The 17,267-nt window shown below is 42.3% G+C and overlaps 1 protein-coding gene across 3 annotated transcripts in view; it reads left to right on the plus strand.

Moving 5' to 3' along the window:
* Nucleotides 1–17,267, plus strand: part of LOC126252974 (mitochondrial coenzyme A transporter SLC25A42) — a 185,728-nt gene that overhangs the window by 104,279 nt on the left and 64,182 nt on the right. For all 3 annotated transcript variants that reach the window (XR_007545878.1, XR_007545874.1, XM_049954002.1), the window contains exon 2: nucleotides 11,703–11,883. Coding sequence is in view for 1 of the 3 variants with exons in the window: in XM_049954002.1 (XP_049809959.1) it covers nucleotides 11,722–11,883 (162 nt within the window). In the remaining 2 variants the exon portion in view is untranslated. The remainder of the gene's footprint in view (nucleotides 1–11,702; nucleotides 11,884–17,267) is intronic.

The following is a 17,267-nucleotide window of genomic DNA, read 5'->3' on the forward strand; positions in this document are numbered from 1 at the left end:
GGTTAAAAAGTAAATATCCTGAGATAAAACTCAGCAAATATTTACTATTGTATTAGTAATAGAATAGACAGAATTACTCCAACTTTTGCTTCCAACTGCCTGAATTGTCTCTTGATCGATTGCTGTTTTTGTGGGTGTGCACCCCCAGAGATGGCAGTCATGCAACCATTCAGGAGGCCAAAGGTGATGACCCACATGCGAGAGTGGAGTTGTGGGATGGACCATGTAAACAAGCACAATGATGGTGATACAATCACCGCCGTCGGTTATGGCTGTGGTGTGATCTTCATCCATGTCCTGGGGGAGTCTGGAGTGAACATAAGTGTCACATATAATGTAATAGCCTCATCACAGCTGGAAGCATAATGTGCCAATATGAAAATGGTGGTGTCATGCAGATGGAGGGCAAGCTTATTGACATGATAGTCACATTGCTGATAGTGAACACTGGGTGCATGTTAAGCAGTGGCAAAATGAGGGTGGGTTGATCGAGTGGGGCACTGTCTTTGTCATCGTCAGTGGGAGAGGGGGGGGGGGGGTTGTGGTATTGTGGTAAGGGAGCAGCAGGAGTTGGGCTTGAGTCAATCCCATCAGAAGGGGGGACAGAACATTGGTGAGATGGAACCTCACATTAAAGTTGTTTCACATGACACTGTATAGTTTGGGGACATGTTCGCCTCTGATATTCGTGGCATTGAGTCCCCATAAGGTCCTTCCTGCTTCTGCAAGTGGGTTGTTGTCCAAAGTCCAAGCAGGCTTCACCCTGTTGACAGAGATGGACTGTCATTTATCATTCAGTAAAATATCCATAATATGATTTGCCCTTGCTAACACTTGATGAGGTCATGAGTAGGGAGGCTGTAGTGCTGGCCGAATGGTGTTGTCACACAGCATTATAAACTCACAATGAGCCAGCTTGTTGTGAACAAAAACTTAGGGTGTTGAATGTGGCTGAGGGGCAGGGCTGCGCACCTTGGCAGTGTGCGATCTAACATGCTCAACCAGAGTGGGCATCTGAACTGGGTGTGTAGCTTAGAATCTTCCACAAACTCGGCAGGGAGCAAGAGGGGTTTGTCATAAAGCACCTGTGTGAGCATAGCCTTTAAATCTTGTTTGAATGCCGAACAAGACCAAGTGTAACACTTCAGTCCAGGCTTCTTTGCTGCACATGAGGGCTGTTTTAAACATGTGGTGCCAGTGGTTAATGAGGCTGTTGCTCTATGGATGATAAGCGGTGGTATGGAACTTGGCACTGCCGCAGAGGGTGTACAATTTCAAAAAAAGCTGGAGCTCAAGTTGGCAGCCCTCGTCTGTTGTAACCAAAGACGAGCAGCCGAATCGTGCAATCTACATACTGACAAATGTGTTTGTGATGGTATCGGCAGTAATGTCCATGAGTGGTACATCTTTAACCCATCTGATCACTTCATTAACGGACGAAAGTATGTTGCAGTATTGCACAGACAATGGAAAGGGTTAGACGATATTTAATGGGGGCTGTTTATGATGGCTGAATTTGCCCTATTGACAGGGAATACACACATGGGTCCATGACTGGCAGTCTTTCTTTACGTTGGGCCATAAGAAGCATTCAGCCACAAGGCACCTGGAGACCTTAATACCAGGATGCTGAGGTCATGTGTTGCCAAAAACACCTTACAGGCAAAAGACAACTGGTACAATCGGGCACAGATTATCTATGGAAATGTGGTACATGATTGGTGTAGTGGCGAGAAACCATTGTGAGGTTCGTAGCCATATCCTGTTGCATTTCCTGTACATCTGTCTCTTCTGTCTGCAGTGGAGCTAACTCTTTGAAGTCCAAAGGAGAAGTAATTGCTGCCATTCTGGATAGATATACTGTGCCTGCATTGTCTGCTCCCCTAATTAGTCGAATGTATATTGTGTACTGGCTAGTCAAGTCTACATGCTCGAAAGCGTCTCAGTGGCAGATCAGGTATGGCCCCCCAGGGGGTCCACAACTCTTTTGTGAATATGTGCGTAGTGAGCACGGGACCCCGAGCTAATGTGGCCCTCCTTCCTTTCCGGGCTGCATACCTTCCTTCTCTGCATCCTTCCCCATCCCCCATCTTCGCACCCTCCCCTCATCTCCGCCTCTTTCCTTCCCTTTCTCCCCCTCTGGGAGTATGTTTTGTGCCTACGTCCGGAGACGGACACTCGAAAATGTAACACATTCTTCGCTTTCTCTACTTGCAAGTCTTCATCCTTCCTTTGTCCTTCTCTTCTCCTTACATCTTCTCTTTACCCTTTTCTCCACTGTGGCGTTTGAGACCTCTCTTCTTTCCTTTCCCTTTCTTTGTTTTTCCCTTTCTCTTTTTTCCTCCCTGTGCGTGTCTGAAGGCCGACCCAAGCATTTCTATACCTAGCCGGTGACGGGGTAACGCGTAATTCCCCACCCCGGGTAGACAGGTAGGACACGTACGTACCCCCTGGTAATGGCCAGGCCCAGGGAGGGGTGATTACCCGAGCTGATACCTTCCGAAAGTGCTCACTGGTCTCTCCATCCGTTTCTTGGGAGGTGTGACCTGAGGTGTGAACAATCACCTAAGGCGGAAGGGCCCTCAGAGAGGGCCCCCACAAGGGAGGAGCGCGCCATCGGAGACACCGGTAATCATGGGGGATACTTCCGCAATGGTTTCCTCATCTTCTACTATGTCTACTCACAAGCGTAAGTTCAATGAATCTCAGCCACAGACAGTTCTTCCATCATTGCCACAGTTCCTTGTTGTTTCTCGGTCTGACGAAGGTCACGACTTCTCCACGGTCAACCCTTCCCTTATTCAGAAAGGTGTCAACGCAATTGCAAGTCCTGTAAAGTCTTGTTCCAGATTATGAAATGGCACCTTGTTGTTAGAAACAGTCAGTGCCCTCCAGGCACAAAAATTGCTGTGTGCTTCACTGCTACACACCTTCCCTGTCCGGATGGAAGCGCACCCACTTTAAATTCCTCACGTGGGGTCGTTTGTACACGCTCCCTCCTCGGATTGTCCGACGAGGAAATTCAACACTACCTGTCTGACCAGGGCGTAACGGCTGTTCATCGAGTCATGAAAAGGGTTTACACGAACATTGTTCCAACCCGTACGGTCTTCTTGACATTTGACAGAGTTCAACTCCCATCGGACATAAAAGCGGGTTATGAGAATTTCCGTTCACCCTTACATCCCAAACCCTACGCGTTGCTATCGGTGTCAGCGGTTCAATCATACCAGCCAGTCCTGTTCCAATCCGGCCAAATGTGTTACGTGTGGCAAGGATGCCCATGAGGGTGCTTGTCCATCTCCATCCCCTCGTTGCATCAACTGTATGGGTGACCACGCTGCTTCCTCTAGAGATTGCCCCATTTTTAAAGACGAAAAGCTCATTCAGGAAATCAGAGTGAAGGAAAAGGTGTCGACCTTTGCTGCTCGAAAATTATTCGCTAGTCGAAAGCCCATTGTGCCTCAGACGGGTAAATACAGCACTGTCCGTGCCTCTCCTCGGCCAACAAAGGAGGCGGCCACGCAGACTTGTTCTCTCACCTTTAGTGCCACAGTCGTCGGATTGGCCAGCGCAAAGATCGCCCGTTCAACCTCCCCCTTTCGCCTGCTCACTCTATGGCTCACCCTTCATCGGGTTCTGCTAAATCTCGACCCCAAAAGTCAGACACCAGGACTTCCAAAAAAGAGCTACTCGTGAAGATTTTTTACGTACCCCAACTTCACAACCATCTGTTCCTCCTTCATCTAAACATCCTGCTTCCAAGAAGGCTAATAAGAAACCCAGTTTCTCTCCTCCTCCGCCACGGCGTGTCTCATCTACAGCACCACATGGTGATAGCCGCCCTCGGCCGTCTTCTGTGTCGCCGAGGCGCACTGCTGGCGGCCGATCAACCAGCCGATCACTGGTGGCAAGAGCTGCTCCTGAACAACCTATGGATCAGGATCTTCTGCCTTCGGCTGAATGCTGTTCCACGCTGTCGGTCGCAAGCTCTGAGCAGTCGTTGAGATGAGGGCAACCTTGGTCACATTCTTCCATTTTCTGTCCACCCTATGTCCATTATCCATTGGAATACCCGCGGCATTCGAGCCAATCGGGATGAATTGTCGATCCTCTTACGATCCTACTCGCCGGTCATCTTCTGTCTTCAGCTGCGTCCCCATGACTGCTTTGTTTTCCCCCATTTTCAGTCAGTCCAATTTGATCCCCCCCTCTGTTGAAGGCACTCCAGCACATGGAGGACTCATTCTTCTCCATGATACTCTCCATTATCACCCAATCCCCTTAAACACTTCCTTCCAAGCTGTCGCTGTCCGTCTTTCCCTTTCTGGATACACCTCTCTTTGTACTGTATACATTCCATCGTCCACACCAATGGCACGAGCTGATCTCCTTCATCTTCTTGGTCAGCTTCCACCCCCCTATTTGCTGGTTGGGGACTTCAATGCCCACCACCCGCTTTGGGGATCTCCACATTCTTGTCAGTGTGGCTCACTATTGATAGACGTCTTCCACCAAGCGGATCTTGTTTGCCTCAACACTGGGGACCCTACATTTTTGTCTGCCTCCACGGCAAATTTATCTCATTTGGACCTTGCGGTCGGTACTGTTTCGCTAGCTCGGCGCTTCGAATGGTTCGCCCTTGCTGATACACACTCGAGTGACCACTTTCCGTGTGTACCTCGATTGCAGCCACAACAGCCGTATATGTTCCCGCGACACTGGAAGTTTGCCCAAGCCGATTGAACACTTTTTTCGTCTCTATGGCGTTCCTCTGGATCCCAGGACACGTTGTTATCTGTGGAAATGAGGCGGCCGATATAGCGGCCAAGGCTGCAGTCTCTCTTCTTCAGCCAGCTATTCGCATGATTCCCCACGCCGATCTACGGAGTTTTTTATGTCGTCATGTTGCTTTTTTATGGCACACACATTGGTCGACACTTCCCAATAAATTGCGGGACGTGAAAGCTCTTCCCTGTGCTTGGACTTCTTCCTCCCGAACGCGTCGTCGGGAGGAGGTAATTTTAACTAGACTCCGGATAGGGCACTGTCATTTTAGCCATCGACATGTTTTAAGTGGCGATCCTCCCCCACTCTGTTCCCACTGCTCTCAGCTGTGGACGGTAAGACACCTTTTACTTGAGTGCCCCTATTTTACTCCGTTACGCGCCCGTCTACAGCTGTCGCCTGATATATCTTCCATTTTAGCAGATGACAAGCGCTCAACCGATCGCGTTCTCGAGTTTATTAGTGCCAGTAAGATGACGTCAGTCATTTGAAGCTCTTTTTGGGGACAACCAACCCCCTTCTATAGTAGTTTTTTAAGCTTTCCTTCTGTTTTTAGTTTCTCCAATTTTTTGAGTTTCGCTCCCATTGCTGCTGGTTTCCAGTTTCGTTTTTTTACCTTTTCCTAAGTCACAGACCGGGCGCTAATGACCGTAGTAGTTTTGCGCCCTAAAACCATAAAAAAAAAAGATACAGTATGGGATTGCAAATCGCATCCGCTAGGAGTTTATGGTGACTCTGCAATCCTTGATGTCACTGCAGAAGTGCTTAACTGCTTCATAAACTGTGACTAGTTTGTGGTTGAATGCAGACCACTTTTGTTGTGAACCTATCAGTTTCTTGGAAAAGAAGCACAATGGTAGAATGGAATTGCCTACATGTTGTTGGAGGACAGCACCTATTGAGAAATCACTTACATCCATGATAATGGAAATGAGCACATCCAGAACTGGGTGCATAAATGTCATGGCATTAGCTAATGTAATTTTCAGTACTTCAAATGGTTAGATCTTGTTGTCCGACCTCTTCATCTGGCGTATACCAGAGGTTTGCTTAACAAACCAATGCATCTGTAAGAGTTGCCTGGATGAGGGTGGCCATGGGAAGATGTCACCGGTAGGAATTGATGGTGCCAAGGAATCAGTGCAGTTTCCAAAAAGTGGGGTGACTAGGGAGGTTGCAACTAAAGTCCACCCAATCAACTGGCAGTTGAATGCCTTTGCCGTCCATGGTATATCCCAAGAAGGTGACATATTCTCAGTTCAGTTGAGATTTGTCATGTGTGGCCTGCAAGCTATTGCTTAGCAAAGCCACTTGGTACAGGTGGATTTCGTGTTCCTCGATTGAGGAGGAATATATTAAAATATCGTCTAAGTCAGCATAGCATTCAGCATCGTGAATAAGATTGAGTTGATGAAATGTTGCCATGACTGAGCCACATTTTTGAAGCCATAGGACATGAAACAAAACTCAAACATGTAATGTGGAGTAACCAACAGAGCCTTAGCAGTGTCACCTGGGAACTTAGGGATCAGTAGAAACGCGTTACAGCAGTTGAGAGCACTGCAATTGCATGTGCTGATATGAAGTTGTGCAAAGTCCTGAATGTGGGGGATTGGGTAGTTGTCAATGACAGTACGAGCATTAAGGCACCTGTGGTTGCCACACAGCAGAAAAGAACTGTCTTTCTTAAGGATCAAGTGGATGGGGGCCAACCAGTTGCTGTCCAAAGGCTGTATGATGCCCACCTGGAGGAGTTCATGCACTACTGCTTTTGCATGGCAATTTTTACAGATGGCCCCCCCAGTGCATCACAAGACAGCCCCATAGTGTCGATCGTATGGCATGGGCCATTCATTATTGTGCCTGCTTTACCGTCACATGCAAAGGGGGGATATGGGTGGCTTCCCTTGATGTAACACTGTCACTAACCTGAGATGTACAGAATTACAGGTTGAGCCATGTGGAACAGCTGCTGAGTTAAGTTCCACATCAGAGGACGGTTGCAGAGGTCTGAGGCTGTGGAGTAGGCATTGTGCGCATACCAGTCCTTCTGAAGCAGCATGTATTAAGTGTCTGGTCTCTTAATTCTGCATGCAGTAAGTGTGACCACGAAGTGTTCGGCAGTGAGGTCGACAAACAAGGAGACCAGATGCAGCAATAGTGACATACTCGGAGAAAGTGGATGGTAGAGAGTTGATCGTGTAGTGAGCACATGCGATTTGAATGTTTATCTCATGGTAAAGTAAGAACATTGTTCTCAGATCAGAGGAGAGGCCAAAAAACTGTAAGAGATCAATACAGAGGACAGGGTCATGAACACTGGTGACATGGAAGGCATTTAACAAACACATCAGGAACCAGTTCGATCAGTAGTTTGACCATGTTTTGTACGAAGATGTTGATCTTGTCACTGCACGTAAGAAGAGTTTCGCCAGCAAAAGGCATGTGAGGGTGATAGACATTGATATGATGCTCGTGTCCACATCCATGTTGGCTAAAAAAGAGTTAAAATACCAAAGTAATACGTAGTGCCCAGCCTTGTCTTTGCAGATTGTGGTGGCGAAACCAGCCCACGCAAGGAATTTGGGTGAGTGCAAGGTGGTTGGCAGTTCCTTACCACATACTTGAATGTCCTGTGAAACCAGGAAAGTGGATAAACCGTGTGTGATGTGAGTTGAGCAGTGGCTGTGCCAGCTGGTGTAGCCTGTTGAAGTTCCCTGAAGCAGTCGGGTGTTACATCACGGGAAATTGGAAGGTCTTCCAGAGTGTGTAAGAAAGAGATGTTGGCATTCGCCTCCAGATGGCTGTGGGTCACATGGGGATGATGCACCTGCTCTAGACTAACCTTTGCTGTCTGTGGCAGAATGACAGAATCGCTGGTGCCACCCGTGAAAATCTTCGGCGTAACCATGGTCGGAATCATATGATGATGTCCCATAATATTGTATGCCTGGTCAGCCAGCCAGAGTTTAAGGTCTGAGGGGTCAGCTGCTTGGGTAAAAAGGTTTAATTGTAGTACTTGCAGCAGCTTCACCAACCAAAGTGCATATAAGGCAAGATTTGGCATGTATTCGGCTCTTACCAGTGCACATAGATCTGTTTTCCAAATGTTCATCATCAATTATGTGGTGAATGATGTCTGCAAGGGGGCAGGAGAGACATCTAATGGTGATGATTTTGGCAGTGTTGTATTTACAAAATGCTGGTGGACTCGGATCACTCATTAGGTCTGTGAAATCGTGCAAATGACTAACCAGAAATATGAACCCTGTGTCACCATCGATGATCCCGTTGACATTCAGAAGGCAAGTACAAACCATGTTGTCAGGCTGTCATTCTGTAATTGTGACAATTTTGGTAACAGGCCAGCCGGTATATGTTATGGGATGACTGGTAGAAGAGAAGAACAGGTACATGTGACTCTAGGAGAAGGGGTATCTGATGCAGTGGAGGCAAAAAACATTGGAGAAGGCCTGCTGTAGTACTGTCCTATTGTGTGGTACATTTTCCAAGCTCCCTGTACAGGCGACGAAATGATGACTGCACATGCTACATGACTCGGTAGGTGCGGGTGCATGGGTGGCCGGTGCAGGATGAATGACCATAGTCATTGGGAGGCAATTTGGAATTTGTTTGAGAAATGAAACAAGCTTTCACGAACCCCATGTCATGCTAAAGGAGGTGCATTTTTAGTTTGGCACTAGCAGTACGTGCTTGCCACGTTAGTGTGAGAACATCTATGAATCTTCGATGTGAAGGTTTGAATTTTGTAAGCATAATGCTGTTAGCTAGAGCAGCCAGTGTAGTTCTGTACTTGGTGACCATGGACATGCTCATATGTGCCCCATGTGGTTCCCGACACAGCTGGCTGTGGGAGATTATGTCGACTTTGTGGTGTACAAAAGTGCCTGGATGAGATGAATCACTTGGGAAAGTTTCATTAGACATTAACAACTGTTGTGCCTGACAGTCGAGATGTCTGGAGGCCAACAAAGACATTGGGTTGACTGCACAAAAAGATCAACACCCCATGTTGACCTGTGTCGCACAATAACTGCACGTTGTATAGATTACACGCAATAAACTCGGTGTCACCAGTATGGAAATATTTACTATCATGTAATAGAACAGACAAGAATACCCCAACAGTGGGCTTAAAATTGACTTTTTTCATCAAATTATTATGTTAATATAAACAATCATATGTATCACCCAGACAGAAAACCAAAACACATTGTTCATGAAGAGCAACACACTTCACTAGTTGACCATTTCTTTGTTACTATCAGTGCTTGCCTCAATTCTCAAAAGGGTATCGACAAAAGAGAAGTGGAGTTATAGCCCTATCTCTCTCTTTTGCTGATCTTCTATAAAATATTATTAATATTTGCAGCCATTTTTCTCTGTTGCTAAATTCAGTTATGTTTTATCATACAAAAATTACACCTTTTGCAACTGAATTTATTTAGTTGTGCCAAAAGTGTTTCGCCTATATGGTCTAGGCATCCTCAGTGGTCTATAATACAAAGAAAATTATGACTATACATGTTTTGATATGATATTTGTAGTGATTCTTTGGCAGCTTATTTAAATCTTACTGTTTATAATTAAAACTATGAAATATGATCTCTCTCTCTCTCTCTCTCTCTCTCTCTCTCTCTCTCTCTCTCTCTCTCTCTCTTCCCCCCCCCCCCCCCCCCAATTCATTTTTTGTCCTATTTATGCATCCATTTATTGCTCTGTATGTACTAAATACCCATAGTGCAGGTTTCACCCAGTAAACGTTTATTTGGACGTCACATACACTGTAGCACACTGCACACGCATTAGAGCTGACTGAGGAATTGTGGGAGCTGTAGGTGGAGAGAGGAATGGAGTAGAATAGGGGTATTGCTGTTGTCATGGTGTGCTGTTTTGTGTTGAGGGCTGTGTTTTTTGGAGTGAATGGGCATTGTGTGTTGTTGTGTGTTGATATACCTGCTGTCTTCGTCTTCTCTCTCTCTCTCTCTCTCTCTCTCTCTCTCTCTCTTTTTAAAATGGTGATATGTTGCTGCTGTATCCATTGTTTTGTGCTATGATGATCATGTTCAGTTGTTTTTGATACTTATTATGCTTAGCAATATTCTACACAGTCTCCATTGTGTTTGAAATCAAACTAGAGAACTATTTCCCAAGAAGTCTCGTGAGGTCCAATATTGGGTACCTATCTGTTCCTTGTCTACATAAATGACCAGCCACTTGATGTCGGTTCAGTTTTATTTGCTGGCACTATCAGTTCTGATTGAAAATGAGGTGCCTGAAGGGATTCCAAAAAATGTCAGATATACTTTAAAACAACCTGAATCTTGTTCCCATCAAAATGGACTTATATTAAATGTAACTAAAAACCAAAATTATGCAATTTCAAACTAAATCATTAAAACGGAATGGAATAAAAATAACTTGCAATGATCAGGTTATCACAGATGTAAACCATGTTAACTTCTTAGGCCTAAATCACGTTGAAGTTGAAATTGCAAATTGCACGTTGACCACTTAGCAGACAAACAGAATAGCTTAGCATTTGTACTGTTTATTTTGCCAGTTGCCACAAACATAAACACCAGAAAAATATTCTACCACTGCTACTTTGACTCGATTATTCATTATAGTATAAACTCTGGGGAAATTCAGCAAAAGCCTCAAGGTTCGTAGTATTATAAAAATAATGAAAAAATGTATGTTGTCAAACATTGACAATCCTGTTGACCATGATTAAAAGATTTTAAAATACCATCCATTCTTTTTAATATGAAAACCAACATACACTCGACACTTTCCCCACCACACCACCACCACCACCACCACCACCACCACCACCACCACCACTTGCCACAGGAATAATTTTAAACTTCCAATATACCATTTAAAACACTATGCCTAAACACGATAGTACAAGGGATTGAAAATGTACCATAAAATTTAAGGCAGTAATATATGTAACGTGGCTCATTGAAAACATTGGTCTTTGCTTCTCTGGTGGGAAATGGCTATTATTCTATTGAAGAAGTCATTGAGGTTAGTTTCACAGTTTGAACAAGGGAATTATAGATTTTATTTTTGTGCACTGGAAACTGTAATAAATGTGTAGGTGTATCTCAGAAATGTATATAAAATAGTTTAAGTCTCTGTATTTTTCCTAAAATGTTCTTATTGTATAACTTGACCTGTCTTCTATGCATCAAATCAAATGTTTTGAAAATTCTGTGTAACAGGATGAAGCAAGCACACTTCACATGTCATGAAAAATTTGTTGCCAGTAGCTACTTTTGGCATTTTTGCCTTGTTCTGATTCACCTCAATATAACTGTACAAACAGTACTTAAAATAAATTAAATGATTTCTTTCAACATGAAGATAACTAAATATTTATTATGTGCAAATGCTCACCAAAATACAGTGAACTGAGAAAATAAAATCACTAATACATCAATCTAGTCACTAGTTAGAATCCCACAACCTTTTAAGAGGTAATAAAAATTCTATGGAGATTAGCAGCTGAATATAGTGCCTGCCAACATGACAAATATGAAAACTTGATTTTGGTTCTGAAATGTCGTGTAGACAACAGACTGGCCATGTTAACTGCACTGATCAAGATACTTCAGATGAAAATGCAAGGGAGAGGTTTCATTTAATAACTTTTTAAAATTTTTGTCCCTATTCACCCAATTTACAGTATCATTCTGTGAAAAAACATTAACCTATACAAAAATTTAGAAGAGTATTTTTAGAATTGTGAATGTGAAAATGACATACAGCTGGAGCTCAGTACTGCCATACATTCTTTGTTATGTCTCGTAGAAACTAATAAATATCTAGATTTTTAGAAGTTGTTTAACTTATAGTATAACAATTTTTTCTTGCATTTGCAGAACCATAAATGATGCAGAAATGAGTCACAGTACAGTGGATTCTGCAGCAGGAGCTGCCGCTGTTCTGAGGGAGGAGTTAGCATCTGCAGTCAATAGGCAGCAGCAACATCCACCTGCTGCTTCCACTGCTGGTACCTCTTCTGAAGTTCACCACATGGCAGATGTTGCGGGTCCTGCTGCAGTATGCCAATATAATATATTTATGTTTAATATAAGATTTTATACTGAAAAACCTATAAATGACTGTGTTATCTTACATAAGTTGATCTTAATGTATAATGTAGTGTTACATATCGCTCTTAATTCCACCCAAATGGTTGTACATATAAAAATAGTAGTGTCATTGGTATTGAGAAACATCTGAAGTCACCAAAGCTGGACAAGATACTAGGATCCATAGAGTCCTAACAGATTCTACAGAGAATTTGCAGCTGTGTTGGCCCCTGTGTTAACCACAAGGTACTGAAGGTCTTGTGAAAAAAAATTACCTTGCCAACTGGTTGGGAGAAAGACCATGTTGCTCTCATCCATAAGATGGGTAGAAGAGGTGAGTCAGAAAATTAATGTCCAGTATCATTAATGTTCAACATTTTTAGAAGCTTGGTACATATTCTCAGCTAAAATGTAATGAGGTTTATCGAACTGAATGACCAGCTCCATGTAACTAGCATGGCTTCCAAAAACATAAATAATGTGAAACCCAACTTGCAGTTGTTTCACAGAACTTCCTGAAAGTCATGGATCAAGCTAATCAGGTAGACGTAGTATATCCTGACTCTCGAAAAGCATTCGTTTCAGTATCACACCAACACTTCTCAATGAAAGTATGATTATATTGGGTATCATATGTAAGATCAAATTAATGCTACTCACAGGTGAAAGTATTAAAATCCTATTGGTAAACTCCCAAAGCATTCACAACAGAGAGCCATAGGCTTAAGCACTCGTGAAAAGCAGTGAAGTTCACATATTACTAGGTGCAGAAATCTAGTTGAAACCTGAAAGTGATAGCAGTGAGATTTTTGGGAAAAAATTAATTGTAAGTCGATAGGATAGGTTAATAGGAAATGGTGGTGTGTTTGTTGCAATAAAGAAATTCAAATCCATCGAGACAGAATGAAGCTGCATGTGACATTGTTTGGGCAAGACTCGGTATTAGGGGAGGGCATAAAATGGTAATTGGATCGTTCAGTTTCCCACCAGACTCATCTCCTGGTGTAATCAAAAACTTTAGAGAAAACCTCAGTTCGCTTGTACGTAAGTTCCCCAGTCATACTGTAACCATTGATGGAGACTTTAATCATCCAACAATTAATTGGGCAAATTATTGTTATGATAGTGGTGGGCATGATAAGACATTCTGTGAAATATCACCAAATGCCTTCTCAGAAAACTACATAGAACAAGTAGTTAGGAACCCCACTCATGTTGTAAATATATTGGATCTAATGGCAACAAATAGATCTGACCTCTTTGAGGGTGCCCACATTGGAACTGGTATCAATGACAATCATGTGGTTGTGTCAATAATGATTACCAAAGTACAAGGACCAACTAAAACAAGCAGAAAACTATATGCATTCAGTAAACTAGGTAAAAAAAATCAGTAATGTCATATCTCAATGAGGAATTTGAAACTTTCAGCACAGGGCAGGAACATCTGGAAGAACTATAGCTCTAGTCTAAAATAATACTTGGCCATGCACTGGATAGATGTGTACAGTGTAGAACAATCTATAATGGGAGGGAACCTCCATGGTATACAGCCACTCTAAAGAAACAGAGATTACTGCATAATAGGTGCAAACCAAAGTGTAGGGATATAGATAGAGGGATACTGAATGAAATGCATGTGGCTGTCAAGAGAGCAATGTGTGAAGCCTTCAATGACTACCATAGTAGAATATTATCAACTGATCTTTCACAGAACCAAAAGAAATTTTGATCACATGTAAAGCCTGTTACTGGTACCAAAGTTAGTATTCAGTCCCTAGCAAATGAGACAGGAACTGAAATTGATGGTAGCAAAGCAAAAGCTGAAGCACTTAATGCTGTTTTAAAATGTTCATTTACAAAGGAAAACCCAGGAGAATTGCCCCAATATGATCCTCATACCACTGAAAAGATGAATGAAATAAGTATTAGTGTCAGTGGTGTTCAGAAACAGCTGGAATCATTGGAACTGAACAAAGCTCCAGGGCCCAATTGAATCCATACCAGATTCTGTACTGAATTTGTGGCTGAGTTAGCCCCTCTCCTAACTATAATCTATCCTAGACCCCTTGAACAAAAAGCTGTACCCATTTCATGGAAAAAGTGCAGTTTAGACTTGTCTACAAGAAGGGTAGTAGAAGTGGTCTGAAAAACTACCGTCCAATATCCTTCATATCGATTTGTTGTAGAATCTTAGAACATGTTCTGAGCTGAAACTTAACGAGGTATCTTGAACAGATTGACCACCTCAATGCCAACCACCATGGATTCTGAAAACACTGATCATGTGAAACCTAACCCTCACTTTTCTCACAAGACCTACTGAAAGAAGTGGATCAAGGCAATCTGGCAGATACAGTGTCTCTTGATTTGCAGAAAGCATATGACTCGGTACTACACTTCCACTTATTGGTAAAAGTGTGATCATATGGGGTATCTAGTAAAATTTGTGACTGGATTGAACACTTGTTTGGTAAGGACAATGCAGTATGTCATATTAGATGGAGAAACATTGTCAGATGTAGAAGTAGCTTCAGGGGTGTGTGTGTGTGTGTGTGTGTGTGTGTGTGTGTGTGTGTGTGTGTGTGTGTGTGTGTGTGTGTGTGTAAATATTCATTAGATCTTGACAAGATTTCAAAGTCATGCAAATATTGGCAATTTGCTTTAAGTGTTCAGAGATGTAAAATTGTGCATTTCACAAAATGAAAAAAATTAGTATTCTAAGACTTTAATATCAATGAATCACTGTTCAAATTGGCCAACTCGTACCAACACGTGCGTGTAATGCTTTGTAGGGTTCTGAAATGGAATGATAACATAAGCTTAGTTATGAGTAAGGCAAGTGGTAGACTTCAGTTTATTGGTAGAATACCAGGGAAGTGCAGTCAGTCTACAAGGGAGATCACTTACAAATCACTCATATGACCGGTTCTAGAATATTGCTCATGTATGTGTGGGACCCATACCAAATAGTAATAACAGGGGATGTCGAACGTATACAGAGAAAGGCAGCATGAATGGTTATAGATTTGTTTAATCCATGGGAGAGTGTCACAGAGATACTAAAGGAACTGAACTGGAAGACTCTTGAAGACGGACGTTATCTATCCTGAGGAAGTCTGTTAACAGCATTTCAAGAACTGGCTTTAAGTGATGTCTCTAGGAATAAACAACAATTACCTATGTATGGCTCACATAGGGGTTGTGAGGATATGATTACAATAATTATTGCACCTCCAGAGGCATTCAAATAATCATTCTTCCCGTGCTCCATACGTGAGTGGAATGGGAATAAATCCTAACAACTGCTGCAATGGGATGTACCTTCTGCCATGCACCTCATAGTGGTTTTCAGAGTGTAGCTGTAGATGTAGATTGAAATTGGTGACTCAGTTGAGAATTTCTTGGTAGGGAGGATGTGGCATGGTGTTTTTGGTGGAGAACTATTGATAAATTTAAAAATAAATTCAGTTGTGCCTAAGAGAAGTGTATTGAAACCCTAGCTCTTCATGTTGAATGTTAATGATTGCAGATGATATCAATAATACCCTCAGACTTTTTACAGATGATGCAGCTATGGATAATAAGGTACTATCGGAAAAAAGTTGCACTAATATCTATGCGAATCTTGAAAAAATTTCTACGTGGTGCAGGGATTGATGACCTATTTGAGATGTATAGAAACATGAAACTTTGCCTTTAGCAAAATGCCATATTTTGCTATCTTATGAGTAAAATATCAGCTGGTCACAATTGGACTCAGTCCATCCATACAAATACATGGATGTGGTGTAACAGTTTGTGGAGGTATGAAATGGTACGATCATGTAGGCTGAACTGTAGGTAAAACAGCTTAAATGTTATGATCATGTAGGTTGAACTGTAGGTAAAACAACTTAAATGGTATGATCATGTAGGCTGAATTGTAGATAAAACAACTAGCAGCCTTAGATTCATTGGTAGGATACTGGGAAGAGTAGTCTGTTCCGAAAGAACACTGCTTACAAAAGTGTAATGGGACACATTGCAAATAGGGTGAACAGAGGATACTGAACATGTATATAGAAATGGAGCATGGAAGTTCACTGGCTTATTTGACTCACAGGAAACTATCAGATAATGAACAAAATGTGAACTGATAGACATTCAAATATACATGTTGTTCCAGGAGGAATGGTCAATATTCAAGGATATGAGAAGAACGATCATTAGAAGTAAAAAAAAAAAAAAAAAGTCTAGTAAACATGGGCTCTAAAATGTGTACTGTAAGAGCTATAACTACTGTGCAGTAGAAGTAATGGGTTTCACAGTATTGAAGATGAAAAAGTGCTTATAGCTCTTAAGGTATGCATTTTAGAGCTCATATTTACTCAATTTTCCTGAATACTGATCAATAGACACCAACTATTTTATGGAAGACTACTGACAAAGTTTCAAGAAGCAGTAATATTTGAGGACTGTTAGTTATATTACAATCTCCTTCATGTTGCTTCTGTAGGAACCATGAAGGCGAGAGCACATTAATTACAATGCATGTGGAGGCATTTAAATGGTCATTTCCCACACTGCATATGCAAATGGAATCGGAAGAAATCCTGATGTGTCGTACAGTGAGAAGTACCCTCTACTACACACAGTACAGCTGTTTGCAGATTGTAACTGTAGATGTAAATACATTTATTGAAAACTCTCTGTGAGCAACTTTCAAGCGCATTTTTAGGATTTACATTGTTCTTAGCATTCTTTCTTTTTGGAAAACGGCTTTGAGACTGTGCTGTGTAAGTTAAAATTTAAAACCACTGGCTTTGTCTTCACCTTGTTTCGAATCTCCCTATCCCATGTATTCTTATTCTACATGGTTTTTCTAGCACTGGAAAACAGGCCCATTTGACATTTTCATTCATATTGGTCATCAGAAATGCCATCCAACTATGTGATTTGTTCACTCATCAGCTTGGAGGTCAGTGCAGGTGCCCAAAAATTTCAATTTTGAATTGTGGCTGCTTCTAAGTTTCTGCATTTTTCACCTGTGTCAACACTTTATGTATGTGGGAAGTAAGAGTTAACATGATTCTGATTCCATGTTACATTCAAACGGTCACCAGAATTAGCTCAGTGAGTTAGTTACCAGATACACAGTAAAACCTTTTGTGTGTTAAATTTCAAAGAGGAAAGGAATGTGTCGGAAAAACTAAATAGAGGAAGGGATGGGAAGGTAGGGTATCTGTGTAGATTTTAGGGAGTAATGTATATGGTACTAGTGGAGCTCTAGAATGCAAATGTTATAGGGAAAGACTGAGAGTGGACCGTACACAACATATAACTCAGGACATTGGGTGTAAATGATATTCT

This window comes from Schistocerca nitens, chromosome 1, assembly GCF_023898315.1.
Source record: "Schistocerca nitens isolate TAMUIC-IGC-003100 chromosome 1, iqSchNite1.1, whole genome shotgun sequence".
Taxonomy (NCBI): Eukaryota; Metazoa; Arthropoda; class Insecta; order Orthoptera; family Acrididae; genus Schistocerca; species Schistocerca nitens.